Source organism: Blennius ocellaris, assembly GCF_963422515.1.
Source record: "Blennius ocellaris genome assembly, chromosome: 6".
Classification (NCBI taxonomy): Eukaryota; Metazoa; Chordata; class Actinopteri; order Blenniiformes; family Blenniidae; genus Blennius; species Blennius ocellaris.
The window spans coordinates 2,647,359-2,665,477 of NC_137655.1; the positions used below are offsets into that span (position 1 = coordinate 2,647,359).

General features: G+C 48.0%; 2 protein-coding genes across 6 annotated transcripts; one reads left to right on the forward strand and one right to left on the reverse strand.

Annotated features, from left to right (window-relative positions):
- Positions 1–2,540: 2,540 nt before the first annotated feature.
- Positions 2,541–5,543, reverse strand: LOC308131305 (U3 small nucleolar RNA-associated protein 14 homolog A). Its single transcript, XM_080498002.1, has one exon. It carries the CDS (start codon positions 5,418–5,420, stop codon positions 2,919–2,921), a length of 2,502 nt encoding a protein of 833 aa, XP_080354128.1. The 5' UTR covers positions 5,421–5,543; the 3' UTR covers positions 2,541–2,918.
- A 1,057-nt stretch (positions 5,544–6,600) lies between these two features.
- On the forward strand, positions 6,601–17,727 carry ccdc93 (CCC complex scaffolding subunit CCDC93). Of its 5 annotated transcripts, none has more exons than XM_080497963.1 (24): positions 6,601–6,696; positions 7,325–7,438; positions 7,511–7,605; positions 7,827–7,938; positions 8,888–8,986; positions 9,213–9,269; positions 9,352–9,452; positions 10,472–10,489; positions 10,724–10,760; positions 10,840–10,938; positions 11,074–11,124; positions 11,619–11,705; positions 12,149–12,265; positions 12,527–12,589; positions 13,147–13,220; positions 14,057–14,138; positions 14,870–14,944; positions 15,054–15,125; positions 15,955–16,063; positions 16,180–16,262; positions 16,372–16,409; positions 16,620–16,704; positions 16,864–16,977; positions 17,475–17,727. In XM_080497963.1, exons 1-24 carry the CDS (start codon positions 6,610–6,612, stop codon positions 17,529–17,531), a joined length of 1,926 nt encoding a protein of 641 aa, XP_080354089.1. In that variant the 5' UTR covers positions 6,601–6,609; the 3' UTR covers positions 17,532–17,727. The 5 variants fall into 5 exon arrangements, with proteins under 5 accessions (XP_080354089.1, XP_080354090.1, XP_080354091.1 ...); XM_080497964.1 differs by having other exon boundaries at positions 12,152–12,265; XM_080497965.1 differs by lacking the exon at positions 10,472–10,489.
- Positions 17,728–18,119: the final 392 nt, after the last annotated feature.

Genomic DNA, 18,119 nt, shown 5'->3' on the forward strand with positions numbered 1-18,119 from the left:
CATCCATCCATCCATCCATCCATCCATCTATCCATCCATCTATCCATCCATCCATCCATCCATCCATCCATCCTTCCATCCATCATACATCCACCAATCCAACACTCCACCCATCCATCTTTCATCCATCCATCCATCCATCCATCCTTCCATCCATCCATCCATCCAGCATTTAATCCATCCATCATCCATCCACCAATCCAACACTCCATCCATCCATCCACCCATCTATCCATCCGTCCATCATCCATCCATCCATATTTCCATCCATCCATCCATCTGTGCATCCATCATTCACCCATCAATCCAACACTCCATCATCCATCCATCATCCATCCATCATCCATCATCCATCCACCAATCCAACACTCCATCCATCCATCCATCTGTGCATCCATCCATCATCCATCCATCCATATTTCCATCCATCCATCCATCCATCACCTCCACTCCACTTTCTTCCATGTGTGCAGTTTTAATGAAGAACAACAGTTTGTTTTCACTGGATAAACCTTGAATCATTAAGAGATGCTAAAAAAAAAAACCCAACAACAACAACAAGCAGCAAATGAATAAGAAGCAAAAGCAGAATAAATGTTGTGATTGTTGGACTCATTAGGGCCACCGCCGCCGCCGCCGCCACCGCCGCCGCCGCCCCGGCGTTGCAGCTGATCACTGCTGGAAGCATAACGCTTCTTCATCCTAGAGCAAATATTTAAGCAGATCCCGCAAATGGGCAGTAAGAAGAGAAGCATGTTCCGTCGGTGATTTACAGCCACGGCCGCCTCCATACATCTGAGAGCAAATCAGTGTCTGGTCTCAGTCCAGCAGCCCGGAGTCAGTCCAAGGACCGTCTCTCTCTCTCTCTCTCTCTCTCTTCATGGCTCACAGCTGTATGAAGCTGTAGTAATTGCCCCCACCCGAAAAAGAGCTGGTTCAATAGAGAGAAAGGTGAAGAATGAGTGATTTAGTAACTACCTATAAGGTTTCTAATGGAATCCTCCCGGGCACCCGGAGCCGACAGCCATTACCTGAACTGATGCATAGTCCATTACGGCGTCGCCCCCCTTTAATAGGGTGTCTATCATGTGAAGTACAGAGACGTCAGGTGCCAGCGCATGCACTCTCACCCATGTGTGAAGGTTTAACCCAACTGTAATGGCTTTTCTCTTTGACGCCGCCGCGTGCTCGTACAAATGTATTGAGCACGAGGAGGGGGGGTGGGGGGGTGGGGGGGGCTCTCAGCCGCAAAGTTCGGCTCTGAGAGCGAGAGTTTCCCCGCAAAAATGTATAATTAAAAACAAAAAAACAAGTTCTACTTCTTATTTCTGCTCTCTCGCTACGTTCTCCCGCTCAATCCGGAGCGAAAGATCAAAGGGCAAGCGCTTTGACAGATCAAAGATCAAGACCCGGGGATCTCGGTGGGATTATCGACCCAGACCTGAATTTTAACAACGACTTCAAGGCGACTGCGAAATCTGCCCGGTAACAGACATGTGATAAATGGTTTCCTGTCGAAACACGGAGATCCTCACGCGTTGGACGGTTACACGTTTTTTTGTTGTTGTTTTTTTTTTGGGGGGGGGGACGTATTACAACTCATATCTTTGTCTTTTACCATACCACCATTTTCAAACCTTTTTTTTGTATGAACTCCATTCTAAATTCTCCCATTTTTAATTTCACATACATTTTCTTAACATCTTGTATTATTTTTTATGATTTTAATGGAATTTTTTGTACTTTATTTGCCTTTGTGAAGCAATGTGGATTGTATGAATGGTGCTATATGAATAAACTTAAACTTAAAAAAAGGAATAATGACACGTCCTAACATGTCAGCAAACAATGTGGTCTGGTTGAAGTGTCCACACTGTTTATATAATAAGGGTTTTTAAAACATATAAATCCCACCTGAACTTTACTTTTGCTGAATAAAACACAACTTTATAGTATTATCCTTTTCCCCATATATTTACTAAATAAATACTATATATTGTTTTAGTTTGCCATAAAATGTGCATATTTTATACTTAAAAAAAAAAAATTCATCCTTTACCGTTTCTGGCCTGAGGACGTGAATAAATGTATAATGTGTTTTAGTATTTTGTATGAATTTTAGGAATTCAGGTGTTGAATTTTAATGGTTATTAATAACATTCCTGATTTTACTGTAATTTAAATATATAATGCATATTATCTGCTCCTGCTTGTTGTTTTCTTTACAATGTGTTGCATAAGATTTTTTAAATATCTGTAGGACTTTTTATGAAAGTAGCTGTTACATATTAATGGTTACTGTTAATGTTAAACTTTTTTTTAACGTATATTTGTAAATATGTATTATGTTGTGTAGATGAAAACTTTTCTTCCAAGATTATTTTTGTACACGATCCCTGATAAACCAAATGTAAACCTCTGATGTGTTTATAGAAATTAAAAATAGACCTAAATGAGTCACAAAGATAAGAAAACAATCTACAAAGACATTCACAGGGGTTGAAATATCACTTTTTACTCTACAAAACAATATTTTTTCCACCTTTGGTAAGACAGTTCCCACCACCGTCCTGTAGATGGCAGCAGAGTTCACAGCAGAGCAATGCACTTTTTCTTTTCACCATTTAAGTCAGAGATTGAAACATTTCAATACAGAATCAGCGGAAACATCCTGTAATATTTACATGTGAGCAAAAAGAGAGGAAATAAAGCAAAAAACAATAGATCGACTGATGATTTGAGCACAAACGTCTAATTATATGTTGAATTATTTGCACAAAATATGACCTTTTGTGCCAAAAAACACTTTTTTATTAATTTACCCTCGACATTTTTTTTTACATTTTTTAAATTTGAACAGCGTCTTGATGTTTTTAAAGTCACTCGTCCCTGAAGTTGTTATTAAAACCCGGCGGGTTCTAAACTCTCCTCCTGCGTTTCGACCCGCGGGGCGCCGCTTTCCCCCTCCCTCTCCCGGCGCCGCAGCCTCCGTCGCCCCCGGCGACCTGCGTCTCCACCCCCGCCTCCGTCGCCTCCCCCGGCCTCCGCTCCAGCTTCGCCAGCTGCTCCTCGTCCATGGGCTCGATGATGGCGCCCATGTGCGTCACCAGCCGCGGCCTGGTGAGCGCCTTGACGGCGCGCTCCGTGTTCCAGGTGCGGCCCAGCGGCGAGCGCAGCGTGCTCTCGAACTGCGCGCTGGTCTGGAAGGGGAAGGGCAGCGAATTCACCTGGTGGGGGGCGAGCGAGGCGCTCCTCTTCTCCGACACGATGACGCCCGGCAGGCCCCGGTCCCTCCTGGGCGCCGCCTCCGGCGCCCTCGCCCGGAAGCGCCGGCGCCTGCCGCGCGACGGCTTGATGCCCGTGCCGCCCCACTCGCCCCAGCCGGGCAGCGTCAGGTCCACGTCCTTGGGCCGGCCGGCGTCCTCCTGCCGCCGCTTGTCCTTCAGGAAGTCCGACACCACGTCGTCGCCGGCGAACGCCTCCTTGATGAGCCCCCGCTGGTCCAGCTTCGCCGCGGGCTCCTCGCCGTCGGCGACAGCAACGCCAACGGCGGGCGCCAGCGGCACGCTGATCACTTTGGTCTCTTTGGTGAGGACTTGCTTCAGCTCGATGCCTTTCTTCCTCTTCCTGCTCTTGCTAGGAGGCGCCGCGGTGGCGGCGTTGGCGTTGTTGTTAGCGTGGGGGTCCTCGGGGGGCCGCTGAGGCTCGGCGGGCGCCGGATCGGGCTCGGCGGCGGTGAAGACCTCGGCGAGCAGCTCCACGTCCTGCAGACTCCTGATCCTCTGAAGGCTTCCCTCCAGCTGAGGCGAGACGTCGGCGGGGGGGGCGGCGGCCTCCGACGGCGGCGGCGGCGCCTCTCTGACGGGAACATCTTCATCATTGTCATCATCGCCGTCGTCGTCATCATCAAGCAAAGAAATGACCACGGGGGCGTCGTCTTCTTGAGTCGGAGGGCGTTTTCCTTCGCCCTGCTCTTCCTCGTCACCCTGCTTATTATCATCATCATCATCATCATCTTCATCATCGACCAAAGAAATGACGGCGGGGGCGTCGGCTTCCTCAGACTGACGCCGTTTTCTCCTCCGGTCAAACTCCCTCAGGAGTGTTTCCTCTTCGCCCTGCTCTTCCTCCTCCTCCTCCTCCTCCTCTTCTTCCTCCTGCACCGTCTGACCTCTGACCTCCTCCTCCTCTTCGTCCTCCTTCATCTCTACAGGTTCTTCCGACAGCTTCCCCCTCATCCACGGATTTGCCGGATCCCCTCCTCGCTCCGCGTCGTTCACACAGTCCGGCAGCAGCGCCGCCGCCGCCTCTTCCTCCTCCTCCTCCTCCTCTTCCTCCTGGTTCAGCGAGGTCACCAGCTTCTCCGTCAGGTCCTTGTTCACCTCCAGCTGCTGCTGCATGGCCCTGCGCGCCCCCTCGTCGTACTTGGCCATGAGGGCCTTGGACTTGGCCCACTTGCCGCTGTTCTGGTGCTTCAGCGACATGCGCTCGCGCATGCGCACCAGCTCCATCTTGCCCAGCTCCTCCAGCGCGGCGGCCGGGTCGGCCCTCGCCATGTCGTCGAAGCGCTTCAGGAAGTCCTTGCGCTTGGCCTTGTTCTGCACGCGGTGGTACTTCTTGCTCTTGATGCGCCGCTCCCGCCGCGCCCGGGCCTCGTGGTACGACTGCAGGGCGCGCGCCTTCTGCAGCTCGGCGCGCCGCGCCTTGGCCTCGCCCAGGCTCATGGCCCGCAGCGACGTCTCCTCCGCCGGGGTCAGGACGGGGCGGTCGGGGTCGTGGACGGGGCGGTGGTTGGCCGTCAGCAGGGCGAAGACCTCCCTCTCCAGCGGGGTCTGCACCTTCCAGCCGGTGACCACCTTCTCCAGGGGCCGGGGCCCCGAGGGCTCCCGCTCCAGGGGGAAGTGCAGCTGCTCGGCCCGCTGGTTCTGGGTGATGACGTCACTCCAGCGGCTCACCTCGCCCGAGGCCTTCTGGAAGGCCAGGTCCCGCTGGATGCGCTCGCTCTCCTGCCGGCTGAGCGGGCTCTCCACGGTCCTCCTCTGGGCCCTCAGGCTCTTCAGCTGCTTGCGGGTGGCGGCGGGCACGGCGGGGGTCTTCTCCGCCGCGGAGATGAGCTCCGACAGGTCGAGCTTGCCGCCCTCGCCCTTCGAGTTGACGGTGAACTCGGACATGAGCGTGGCCGCCTCGGACCTCTCACCCAGGGTTCTCTTCCGCCGGCCCCCGAGGGCGCTGATGGCCTCCAGCAGCTTCTGGCGTCGGCGTTCATCCTGGCCTTCCTCCTCCTCCACCTCCTCCTCTTCCTCACCACTGGGAACATCGTCATCCGCTCCCTGCAGATCCTCCTCGGTCAACTCCAGCTTCGGCTTCGGCTTCTTCGCCGCGCTGCGCCTCCTCCTCCTCCTCCCGCAAACTTTCGCCATGACGAGAAAAGAAAAAGAAAAACTTCTCCGAAACGAGTCTGGATCCGAACCGGGGCGTCACGCCTTGAAACGAACCCCTGGTTCGCTGTGGAACGAGCCCGGGTCTGTCAGGAGCTTCTCTCTCGCCGGACTCGCTGCAACACGTGTGACGTAAACCGCGCCGCTGTCGCAAAACTGCAGTTAAACGTAAAGCCGCGAAAACTGTCGCAAAACTGGAAGTTTGTTTTCTTTCGTTCGTTCTTTCTTTCTTTCTTTCTTTCTTTCTTTCTTTCTTTCTTTCTTTCTTTCTTTCTTTCTTTCTTTCTTTCTTTCTTTCTTTCTTTCTTACAGCTTTATTTTATTTCGTTTTATTAAATTCTTTCTTTTCTTATTGAAAATATTTGGAATCAGTGTTTTTATTTACCAATAAAAAATATGAAAGCAGAAAAGAAAAACAAATCGTCTGGGATTTTAAATGTAAGTTTGTCTGTTAATGTCACAAAATAGGGTTGGTTTTTTTTACTTTGTTTTATCTGGTTTTATTGTATTTTAAATTCTTTCTTTTCTTTTTGAAAATATTTGGAAATAATGTTTTTATTTACCAATAAAACATATGAACGCAGAAAAGAAAAACAAATCGTCTGGGATTTTAAATGTAAGTTTGTCTGTTAATGTTTTTTCTAGATAGAAAATAATATTAACAAAAGAGGGTTTTTTCATGTTAAGATATAAAACCGATTTTTATGTAAAGGTGAAATAGTCTTTTTTGTTGCCATTCTTATTGTTTTACTGTTTTATTACTTAGCCTTTTATTATAATTATCACTATTCTATTATTTGAAGCACTTTGGCTTCAGCTGTAGATACTTTAAAGTACTATATAAATAAAGCGGACTTGACTTGAATAGTATTTTATTTATCGACTAAATGCATGCATGTAAATGTACACTGGCAAATGAATTTGCCTAGTGGGATAAATAAAGTAATTTTAACTGAACTAAACTACACTAAAGTGGACAAATCTGCTCTGTTTACCATATTAAAATAAATATAAATTTCCATTTAAAATTTTAAGTTTATTTCCAGTCAAATATTTTTACTTTTTGAACGAACGTCTCCACCTCCGTGAACAAAATAGAGAACACAAACCGGAAGAAGCCACGTGACCATGTGACGTAGTCATGTGACCCGTCGTCCACAGTCAGTCCAACATGGCGGCGGCTTCGTCTGTCTTCCACAGAGTCAGAGCCGGCTCCAAATTAGGAGCTCAGTACGACCAGGAGGGCAATCTCATCCAGGTACGGACTCCTGAACGTGTCGCCACGAGGCAGAAGTGTGTTTTTTTATTATCAAGATAAAACCAGGAGCTGCAGGAGAAGCTGTCCGGCTAGTTAGCTTCTGTGCTAACGACTCGTTTAGTTCTGACCAGTCTGCAGCTTTAAACGCAAGAAAACAAGTCACATTTCAGATACACTTTACATCAAACATACACAATAAAAAACATAAAGTAAACACAAAGTAGAGGCTCATCACAAAATATTGTGATTGTCTAACCGAAGACAAATGGTCCAGATACCTTAATACTATATGGAGGTTTACGAAATGTTACTGTTATATTATGCATTTCTGCAATCATATATATATATCCGTTAGGCTGTTTTTAGCAGTTTGGGTTTTTTTTATTAACCTTTATCTACTTGTTCTGAGCGATTTTATAGTTGTTATACAATTTATTAGTAGTTTTAGAGCTTAATCGTGACTCTTCAGTAGTCTCTGTGGTCACCTCAAAACTCCAGTGAAAGCTTTTTAGTCTTTTCTTGATGTGGATTTACTGTTGGCTACTTCACAACGTTGAAAACTCAGCTTGCGGGACACATGAGGGTCTCCTGACCCGTCATCCGTCAGTCATGAGGTTTGAATTTCCAGGTGGAAACCCGCGAGGATGAGGAGCAGAGCGTGAAGCTGCTGGAGATCCTGGAGCTGCTGCTGGCTGCTGGATACTTCAGAGCCCGAATTAAAGGCTTGTCCCCCTTTGATAAGGTAAAACATCTGGAAGCCCCCCCCCCGGGCTGCTTCCTGCAGGGTGAAGCTGAATCCCTCCTTCCTCCACAGGTGGTCGGCGGGATGACGTGGTGCATCACCACATGTAACTTTGACATCGACGTGGATCTACTTTTCCAAGAAAACGCCACCATTGGTCAGAAGATGTGAGTCAAAGTCTTTTCTCCAGAGTGAGCGACGGGTTTTTCCACAGGATTACAAATTAAATCGTTAAATCCACTCAGGGGGGTGAAAACAAGAGTCTCTAGAAGGTCCGGATTACAGTTTTTCGGCGTGAGAATTGAAATTAAAAGGGAACATTGTATTGTTCCGGAGTGTTTCTGCTTTATCCGGACTGATTGGCTGAGTGGCTCACGTTTCCCCGCAGAGCCCTGACGGAGAAGATCGTCTCCGTCCTGCCCAAGATGAAGTGTCCTCACCGCCTGGAGCCGCATCAGATCCAGGGCCTGGACTTCATCCACATCTTTCCCGTGATACAGGTGAAGGGTCATCTCAGTGTGTTGTTCCCTGACGGTGTGTGTTGTTCCCTCCTGACGGTGTGTGTTGTTCCCTGATGGTGTGTGTTGTTCCCTGATGGTGTGTGTTGTTCCCCGATGGTGTGTGTTGTTCCCTGATGGTGTGTGTTGTTCCCCGATAGTGTGTGTTGTTCCTCCCTGACTGTGTGTTGTTCCCTGACGGTGTGTGTTGTTCCCCAACAGTGTGTGTTGTTCCTCCCTGACTGTGTGTTGTTCCCTGACGGTGTGTGTTGTTCCTCCCTGACTGTGTGTTGTTCCCTGACGGTGTGTGTTGTTCCCTGACGGTGTGTGTTGTTCCTCCCTGACGGTGTGTGTTGTTCCTCCCTGACTGTGTGTTGTTCCCTGACTGTGTGTGTTGTTCCCTGAGTGTGTGTTGTTCCCTGAGTGTGTGTTGTTCCCTGACGGTGTGTGTTGTTCCCTGACGGTGTGTGTTGTTCCTCCCTGACGGTGTGTGTTGTTCCTCCCTGACTGTGTGTTGTTCCCTGACGGTGTGTGTTGTTCCCTGAGTGTGTGTTGTTCCCTGACGGTGTGTGTTGTTCCCCGATAGTGTGTGTTGTTCCTCCCTGACTGTGTGTTGTTCCCTGACGGTGTGTGTTGTTCCTCCCTGACTATGTGTGTTGTTCCCTGACTGTGTGTTCCTCCCTGACTGTGCGTGTTGTTCCCTGACAGTGATTTGTTCCTTGATGGTGTGTGTTGTTCCCTGACTGTGTTGTTCCCTGACTATGTGTGTTGTTCCCTGACTGTGTGTTCCTCCCTGACTGTGCGTGTTGTTCCCTGACAGTGATTTGTTCCTTGATGGTGTGTGTTGTTCCCTGACTGTGTTGTTCCCTGACGGTGTGTGTTGTTCCCTGACGGTGTGTGTTGTTCCCTGACTGTGTGTTGTTCCCTGACGGTGTGTGTTGTTCCCTGACAGTGGCTGGTGAAGCGAGCCATAGAGACCAGGGAGGAGATGGGTGATTACGTCAGAGCCTACTCCGTCTCCCAGTTCCAGAAGAGCCACGTCCTGCCAGAGGTGAGACCGAAAATCGCGAGGTCAGTTACCTCGATATAATTTTAGATTTCTGCGCAAAAACAACCTGATATTTTTAGGAGAAAAATAGAAAAACAAATATCAAATAAGATTAAAACATTTTTGACGGCTGAACGCAGCAGAACATGATTTCCTCTCGCTTTGACAAACCGATCGAGGTTCAGACGACGGCAGGAATGAAGCAGTGAATGTCTGTGTCTCTGAGCAGGATGAAGACTTCCTGCAGAGGAGAGACGGCGCGGTGAAGGCGGTGCTGGATGTGATGGTGAGCTGCTGCGGCGACGCCTCGGCCGGGCGGAGGGGGAGGCGGCTCTCTGAACCTGTGTCGGTGTGTGTGTTGTTCTCAGGAGGTGTACAAACCACAGAGGAAGTACAGGAGGCAGCGGGAGGCCGAGGTGCTGCTGGACGAGGAGTCCCGGGTTCACTCCACCCTGCTGGAGTACGGAAGGTGAGGCGTCGGGACGGGTGGAGCTGCACCGTCACCAGGACACGTCACAGGAGGCGCTCCGTCACGAGGGGGTCTGTCGAGGAAAACAAGCCACGTACAGTCAAAGGTCTCGTTCTACGGAAGAGGGTTAGGGCCACTGTGGGGAAAAACCCTGAGTTCTGACTTTTTTCTCAGAATTCTGACTTTTAAACTCAGAATTCTGACTTTTTTTCTCAGAATTCTGAGTTTAAAAGTCATTATTCTGAGTTTAAAAGTCATTATTCTGAGTTTTAAAGTCATTAGTCTGAGTTTAGTCATTAGTCTGAGTTTAGTCATTAGTCTGAGTTTAAAAGTCAGAATTTAGAGTTTAAAAGTCAGAATTCTGATTTTTCAACTCAGAATTCTGACATAAGTCATTAGTCTGAGTTTAAAAGTCATTATTCTAACTTTTAAAGTCAGTATTCTAAGTTTAACAGTCATTATTCTGAGTTTTAAAATCATTATTCTGAGTTTTAAAGTCTGAATTCTGAGTTTAAAAGTCATTAGTCTGAGTTTAAAAGTCCGAATTTGGAGTTTAAAAGTCAGAATTCTGATTTTTAAACTCAGACTTCTGACTTAAGTCATTAGTCTGAGTTTAAAAGTCAAACTTCTGAATTTAAAAGTCAAAATTCTAAGTTTAAAAGTCATAACTCAAGGTTTTTTTCCACGGTGGCCCTAACCCTCTTCCGCATCATTCACTGGCTTTTATTCGATATTTTACATTGTGGCTTCTCACTGAAAGACATCGCAGCGACAAATGGACAAACATGGAATTATGTCTCAAAACACGTGTCCTAGTTTATTTTCCCTACAAGACTCAAGAACAGGTAAAACCTCCAGACTGTGTCCGGAGCTGAAGCGGCTCCATTCACCACCGTGTTTTTATTTGACTGTCCAGTTGAACATTGTGGACGTTCCGTCATTCAGTCGCGCTGCTGTAGCTTCTCCTCTCGTTTCTCCTCCTTGTCTCCTCGTCTCCCATCGTCCATCTCCACCACTAGAGTGTCAGACTTTCTGCTGTAAGTACCGGGTGGAGCTCTTTGTGTGTCGCCGTGTGACGGTTGGTTGGTTTTTGTGGGCATGACGAATGCGAGCCTCGCCGCCGCCTCCACGCATCCACTGGTTGTTGTTTTCTCCCCGCACTGCCGGTTTGGACCCGCCTCCGTTCACCCGTTTGTCCCGGCATGACGGAATCCAGACGTCGCCTTGTTTCACGTCTGTCTCATTCAGTCTCCTTTGCTTGTGTCCTCCAGGCGGTATGGAGTCAACAAGCAGTCCAAACAAGACAAGGTAGGCCCTGAAATCCACACAACCGCTTCCCACAGTGGGTGGTCCCTGACCTCGTCTTTGTCCCCCCCCTCCCCCACAGGTGGATAAAGGAAGGGCCTCGCTCCCTACCGGATCTCACCCGGCGCCACCCGGAAGCGCCGACGCCTCGGAAGACGAGCAGCTGCAGGCGGCAGAGGAGGTCAGGAAACGCTTTGAGATGATAGTGATCAAAGGGTGGTGATCAAAGGGTAGTGGCGATTGTTGACTGAAATCGAGCGGGTCGTACCGGCGTTTCACGACTCTGACGTCGCTCCTCTGTTTTGTATCCGTCCAGATGCGGATCAAAACCCTGATGACCAACATGGCCGCCATGGAGAACGAAGAGGTAGGCGGTGGACAAACACTCCCTCTCACTGGGAACTCAGACGGTACAACAGGAAGTGACCCGCGGGCCGAACGTTCAGTCCAACCCAGTAGAGCTTTTTTTTTTTGGTCCCGGCACTTCTGACTTTAAAACTGACTAAAAAAAAACTGACTTCTGACTTTTAAATTCAGAATTCTGACTTTTCTGACTTTAAACTCAGAATTCTGACTTTTTTCCTCAGAATTCTGACTGTTTTTCTCAGAATTCTGACTTTTAAACTCAGAATTCTGACATAAAACTCAGAAAGTCAGAACTCGGGGTATTTTTCCACAGTGGCCCTCATCCTCTTCCGTATGAAATACATTGCCATGACATAAAATATCAAACGTGAAGACGACTCATTATGAACACGTACCTTTACTATATTAAAAGTAAAGGAAGCCCTTACAGAACGTTCATTGTGTGAATCCTGTCCTGGTAAAAGACCGTCACACGTTGTGGACTTGTGTGTGCAGTGGCGGCTGACGGCGAGCGCCGTGGGGCAGATCGTGGGTCTGCAGTCGGAGGAGATCAAGCAGATGGCCTCGGAGTACGCCGACAAGGTGAGGAATCGGCGGTTGGAGCCACACGGGAAATACACTTATTATAAATACACTTATTATAAATACACTTATTATAAATACACTTATTATAAATACACTTATTGGAGCCCATTTTAGGAATTTTGTAGTTTGTCCGGCGATCACCTTTCACTCACTCTTTTAGGAAGCCTCCTAACACCTTAGAGGAGATAGGAAAGGAGGCAGGAGGGATGGGGAAGCTCATGCACAGGCCCAGTCGTTATGAGAAGCGGCGCCCCCTGGTGGAAACTACATCTAACTTCACCCTCTTTTTTCTTTTTTCGATGTTTAGAAAGAGCAGACATGAGGCTGTTCCATCAGTTTGCTCAGAAAATGTCACATTCTTCCTGTACATGTCTGAACGTCCCCTCACTCCTTCCTCTCTGGTGACCTTTGACCCCCCCCCCCCCCTCCTCCCCCAACAGCAGTCGGAGCGTTCCTCGGAGGAGCGTCCGGAGCGCTACGGCCCGCTGCAGCAGCACCGCCGGGCCCTGGCCTCGCTCAACAAACACATCCAGCAGAAAACCAGGGAGCTGCAGGAGGTGAGCACACACACACACACACACACACACACACACACACACACACACACACACACACACTTGCACAGACCAACAAATACATCCACAAACACACAACACAAGCATGACAACATGGTGGGCAACAGAGATCATCTACCTGGAGCTGCAAACACACACACACACACACACACACACACACACACACACACACACACACACACACACACACACACACACACACACACACACACACAGAATGTGACACCAGTGTTTGTGGAACAGCTGCAGGTGAAGCACGCGGAGGTGAAGTCGAGCTGCGACGAGGCCAAGCGACAGCTGGCGGAGGTAGAGAACTGCACACACACACACACACACACACTGCTCTCTGGCATTTCTTCACCTCTGTTTTCTCATCAGTTCTTCCTCTCACGCCTGACGATAACACGTCTCAACAGAAACACACTTTTCACTTCTTTCGACTGAGTGTTAGATTATTATTTACAGTTTGTAAAAATTGAAACTAAAGAGTCACTATCTTCTCTCTCTCTTTTTCTCTCTCTTTTTCTCTGTCTGTCTCTCTCTCTCTCTCTCTCGCTCTCTCTTTTTCTTGCTCTCTCTCTCTTTTTCTTGTTCTCTCTCTCTCGCTCTCTGTCTCGCTGTCTCTCTGTCTCTCTCTCTCTCTCTCCCTCTCTCTCTCTCTCTCTCTCTTTTTTTCTTGCTCTCTCTCTCCCTCTCTCTCTCTCTCTTTTTCTTGCTCTCTCTCTCTGTCTCTCTCTCGCTCTCTGTCTCTCTGTCTCTCTGTCTCTCTCTCTCTCTCTCTCTCTCTTTTTCTTGCTCTCGCTCTCTGTCTCTCTCTCGCTCTCTGTCTCTCTCTCTCTCCCTCCCTCTCTCGCCCTCTCCAGGCCACTGAACAGTCCCAGAAGTTGGAGAAGGAGCATCAGTGTGTGGAGTCGATGGAGCAGGAGGCCGACAGCAGGTGAGGTTCCCCTCAGTAGAACGACGCTCCTTCTCTTACCTGTTCCACCCAAAACCTCCCAACTCCATAAACAACGATCCCCCCCCCCCCCCGACGGTCAAACTCACAAATAACTGGAACTTTTATATTCTCAAGCGCCAGTCCGCCACACAGAGGACGTTCCATTACAGAATATAACAACGATTTTTGTTATAAAGGACCTTAATTTTTTGGGTATAAATGTTATTTTCATGAAGAAACAGGCGTCTTTGTTTTTCTTGATCCCTCCAGAGGTTTCAAGTGTCAAGATTTATACACACTTTAAACATTTACCCACACAAAATCAATCCATATAACAAAAATTCTGAATATTGACAGTCAGATTGACATAAGCTATAGGGATTAAGAAGAAAAACACTGAGGGTGACTGGTTTTCTGATATATGTGGAAAAATAGAATTTAAAAAAAAAGTTTGATTTCATCGTTTGAACTTTTTCCAAAGCGTCATTAATATTTTTTTAAAAAAAACCTCCCACCACTCCTCACCAGCTGAAATCTGTCCTCTGGAGTTTCACGTGCATCAGAACAGTTCAAACCGCCGCCACGTGCTTCCCTGCTTTGTTTTTGTTTTCTGTTTTGTTTGTTTTTACGTCCTCATCATCTCATCAGTGCTTCGTGTTTCACAAAGTGTTTGATGAGCAGCGGTGAGAAGGAAGTTCCTGTACGTCCTGTATCTCTGCCGCCTTATCTGTATAAACAGTGATTCCTCGAGGACTCACTCTTCCTGACGGAGCTGTGTGTGTGTGTGTGTGTTTCCGTGTGCGTGTGTGTGTGTGTGTGTGTGTGTGTTTCCACAGTGTGCTGGAGAAGCTGAGAGCTCTGGTGACCATGAATGAGAACCTGAAGCAGCAGGAGCAGGAGTTCCGTTCTCACTGCAGAGTGAGTTCCTCCTCCTTTTGTTTGTGCGCCGCTGCTTCTTCCTTTTATTTCTATTTCATTTATTTATTTAAACAGGGACAGTACATATTCATGAACATATAACATATGAAATATGTCGGATTATAACCGTAGGCTCATTTTCCATCTGTTGTCCCTGGAACATGCTGGTGTAGAGAAACTTCACACGTAACAGTAAGACAAGGAGACGATAGGATGACGTACAAGACAAGGAATAGAGGGATCGTTAAACAAAACAAAAGTAACTTCGCATTTAAATAGAACAGTGGGATCAACAACTACTCTATCAAGGAAAAAGACAGGATGGACGGCAGGGTAAGGGAAAGGACAGGGGGAAGGAGGAAAAAGGACAAGGGAGGGAAAAGGACAGGGGAGGACAGGGACAGGAGGAAAAATACGGGACAGGAGGGAAAAGGACATGTAACAGGGGACAATAGGAAAAAGGACAGGGGAGGAGAGAAGACAGGAGGAAAAAGGACATGGAACAGGAGCACAAAGCACAGGGGACAAGAGGACAAAGGACAGGGGAGGACAGGGGACAGAAAAGCAGTTCACGTCCACATACTGAGTTAAAAGAGTGCGTACGGCTCCAGAAACCTCCAGTTTTGACATTAGTCGTCGTTACATCATCTGAATTCCCGGAACATAAACGTGAGTTTATATTATTATAAAGTTACATTTTGCTGACTTCAGTGTTTGTGTTCGGCCTGCAGGAGGAGATGTCGCGGCTGCAGCACAACATCGAGGAGCTGAAGTCGTCGTCGACGGCGGACACCGACGAGGAGAAGGTGACGGCCGTGTCGTTTGGCGGCAGTATAAATAAAGTTGAACTGAAGTGACGCGCCCCCCCCCCCCCCCCCCCCCCTGCTGACGCTTCCCCGGTACTGCGTGTTGCAGGACAGGAACCAGCTGATAGACCAGCAGTACAACACCGACAGAGACAAGCTGCAGAAGCTCCGCCTGCTCATGGTAACCTCCTCCTCCTCCTCCTCCTCCTCCTCCTCCTCCTCCTCTTCATCACTTCCCCTCACGATTAGACAGGCGCAGGCGGCTTGTGGGTAACCGGGTCAACGGCGCCGGTATCTCGGCACAGATAAGAGTCGTCTGGAGCTCAGAGCCGAGGGAGTCGTCGTCTGAATCCAAACCGCTCTCCTCTACGCTCGTTTAATCACGTTGAAACCGTCAAATGGGGACGTTTCCCCTGCAGCAGTGAATAAGATCCACTATTCCAGCGTTTTTCAACCTTTTTTGAGCCATGGCGCACTTTTTTGTTAGGAAAAATCTGGAGGCACACCACCTGAAAATGTTAAAATTTGAAATGTTGTAGCCTTTATTAACAATATAAAGTCTTTCTCATCAAAGTTTTATCAACAGGAATCCAGTAAATCCAGAAACCAAGGACTTTTTTTAATAGTGACTCCCTCAGTGTGAAACCTGGACCTGATGGATGAAGAGCTGAGATCCTGGTTCACATTCTTCCTTTTCAAAAACTTCTCCATCACTGTCACTGACACAGTACTTTGATACAAGATGGTAGCAGGAGGTGGAGATGAACCACACTGACGTCTGTCACTTTACATTTCACCGGCAAAGTTCTGTGCTGCCCTCTAGTGGTGAAGAGTATTTATACATGATGACTCGAGCAAATGTTTTTTAGAAAAAAATGTGAAATTGGATAATTTCCCACGGCTCACCTGACTATATCTCGCGGAAACACTCGTCCTCTCCTCTGATCTTCCCGTCCTCTCCTCCTCTCCTCCTCTCCTCCTCTCCTCCTCTCCTCCTCTCCTCCTCTCAGGCCCGGAGGAACCGTGAGATCGCCGTCCTGCAGAGGAAGATAGACGAGGTTCCGAGCCGGGCCGAGCTGACCCAGTACCAGAAGAGGTTCATCGAGCTGTACAGCCATGGTGGGTCATCATGGAGCCCCGGGACCTGACCTCCTCCTCCCTCTGCTCCTCCTCTCACCCCTCTCTCCTCCTCACACCCTCTGCTCCTCCTCCTCACACCCTCTGCTCCTCCTCAGTGTCGGCCACCCACAAGGAGACCAAGCAGTTCTTCACCCTCTACAACACTCTGGACGACAAGAAGGTTTATCTGGAGAAAGAGGCAGGTGCCATCTCTCCTTCTCCTCCTCCTCCTGCTCCTTCTCCTCCTCCTCCTGCTCCTTCTCCTCCTCCTCCTCGTCCTCCTCCTCTAACTCTGTGTTTCCCTGCAGGTGAACCTCCTGAACTCCATCCATGATAACTTCCAACAGTAAGTAAACCTGCTCCTTGTGCTGCAGTGACGTTTACTGTCTGCTGCAGACACTCAGTGTGTGTGTGTGTGTGTGTGTGTGTGTGTGTGTGTGTGTGTGTGTGTGTGTGTGTGTGTGTGTGTGTGTGTGTGTGTGTGTGTGTGTGTGTGTGTGTGTGTGTGTGTGTGTGTGTGTGTGTGTGTGTGTGTGTGTGTGTGTCCTCGGTGCAGAGCCATGTCGTCCTCGGCCGCCAAGGAGCAGTTCCTCCGTCAGATGGAGCAGATCGTGGAGGGAATCAAACACAGTCGCATCAAGGTCCTTCACACACACACACACACACACACACACACACACACACACACACACACACACACACACACACACACACACACACACGCACACACACACACCTCTATGGCATGAATGAATGAATGAAGCTCCTCACCACTTCATCTGGTCCCGTTTGTGTTCCAGATGGAGAAGAAGAAGCAGGAGAACAAGATGAGGAGAGACCAGCTGAACGACGAGTACCTGGAGCTGCTGGACAAGCAGAGGCTGTACTTCAAGACTGTCAAGGACTTCAAGGAGGTGTGTGTGTGTCTGTCTGTCTGTCTGTCTGTCTGTCTGTCTGTCTGTCTGTCTGTCTGTCTGTCTGTCTGTCTGTCTGTCTGTCTGTCTGTCTGTGTTTAAAAACATTGTCCTGTGAAAAAACTGCGTCGTCTCCTTCTCCTCCTCCTGCAGGCGCTCAGTTTGTGTGTTTAAAATCATTGTCCTGTAAAAAAACCAAGGATGTCCTACAAATGCTTATATGATCTTTTGTTGGGTTTTTTTTGTACATATTTGTACATATGGATGTATAATTAAACATTTTAATGATATAAATGAACAATTCAAACTGAATTTTTAAAGATTTCTGCAGAAATATTTGTGGTGAGGAATAAATTACTTTACTTACAGAGAAAAGCAACATGTTGCTTTGCAGACGCAGTTAAAATGAAGAATCTAGTTATTCTAACTAACGTTTGCCGTCACGGCGGCGCAGTGATGATAACTTGTAGTTTTTTTTTTTGTTCTTAATCCCGCAGGAATGCCGGAAGAACGAAATGCTTCTTTCCAAGCTGAGAGCGAAAGGAGCCTCGTAGTTCTTCACGCCACCGACGTCCTGACGTCTGTAGATAAATGTTTAACACGTCACTGATCATTAACTCCTTCCTCACCGCCGTGTGGAGAAACACGTTTTGTAGGAAACACTTTGAACCCTGGTTGTCGTGGCGTTTGGACGACTTCCTGCTCACATGTGCCAAAATAAAATACATTTAAAAAGAAAAGAAAAGAAAAGCGCTTTCATTGTTTTGACCTGTCCAAGTTTGTAACTCCCCCTGGGTGGAACACTGGTCCGTCACTGGTTAGTCTCCAGCTGGGACCCGGTTATACAGCTGAGTCCACTGGAGCTAAGTGCCTTGCTCAAAGGCAGAACACAGTGGGAAAGGCCAGGGATTGAACTCGTGACCTTTGGGTCACAAGTTAGACTAACTCACCAGATAGTGACTAACTCACCATGTAAAGTAATTGACTCACCATGTAATGACGAACTCACCATATAAAGTGACTAACTTACCATGTAAAGTAATTAACTCATGAAAACTAACCATGTAAAATTATTAACTCACCATTTAAAGTGACTACTTCACCATATACAGTGACTAACTTACCATGTAAAGTGATTAACT

Excerpts from the sequence above, each read along its gene's own strand:
- ccdc93 (XM_080497963.1), top strand. The coding sequence starts at position 6,610 with ATGGCGGCGGCTTCGTCTGTCTTCCACAGAGTCAGAGCCGGCTCCAAA. Across the intron at positions 7,606-7,826 it reads GCCACCATTGGTCAGAAGAT|AGCCCTGACGGAGAAGATCG; the intron begins GTGAGTCAAAGT and ends GTTTCCCCGCAG. Across the intron at positions 8,987-9,212 it reads AGAGCCACGTCCTGCCAGAG|GATGAAGACTTCCTGCAGAG; the intron begins GTGAGACCGAAA and ends GTCTCTGAGCAG.
- LOC308131305 (XM_080498002.1), bottom strand. The coding sequence starts at position 5,420 with ATGGCGAAAGTTTGCGGGAGGAGGAGGAGGAGGCGCAGCGCGGCGAAG.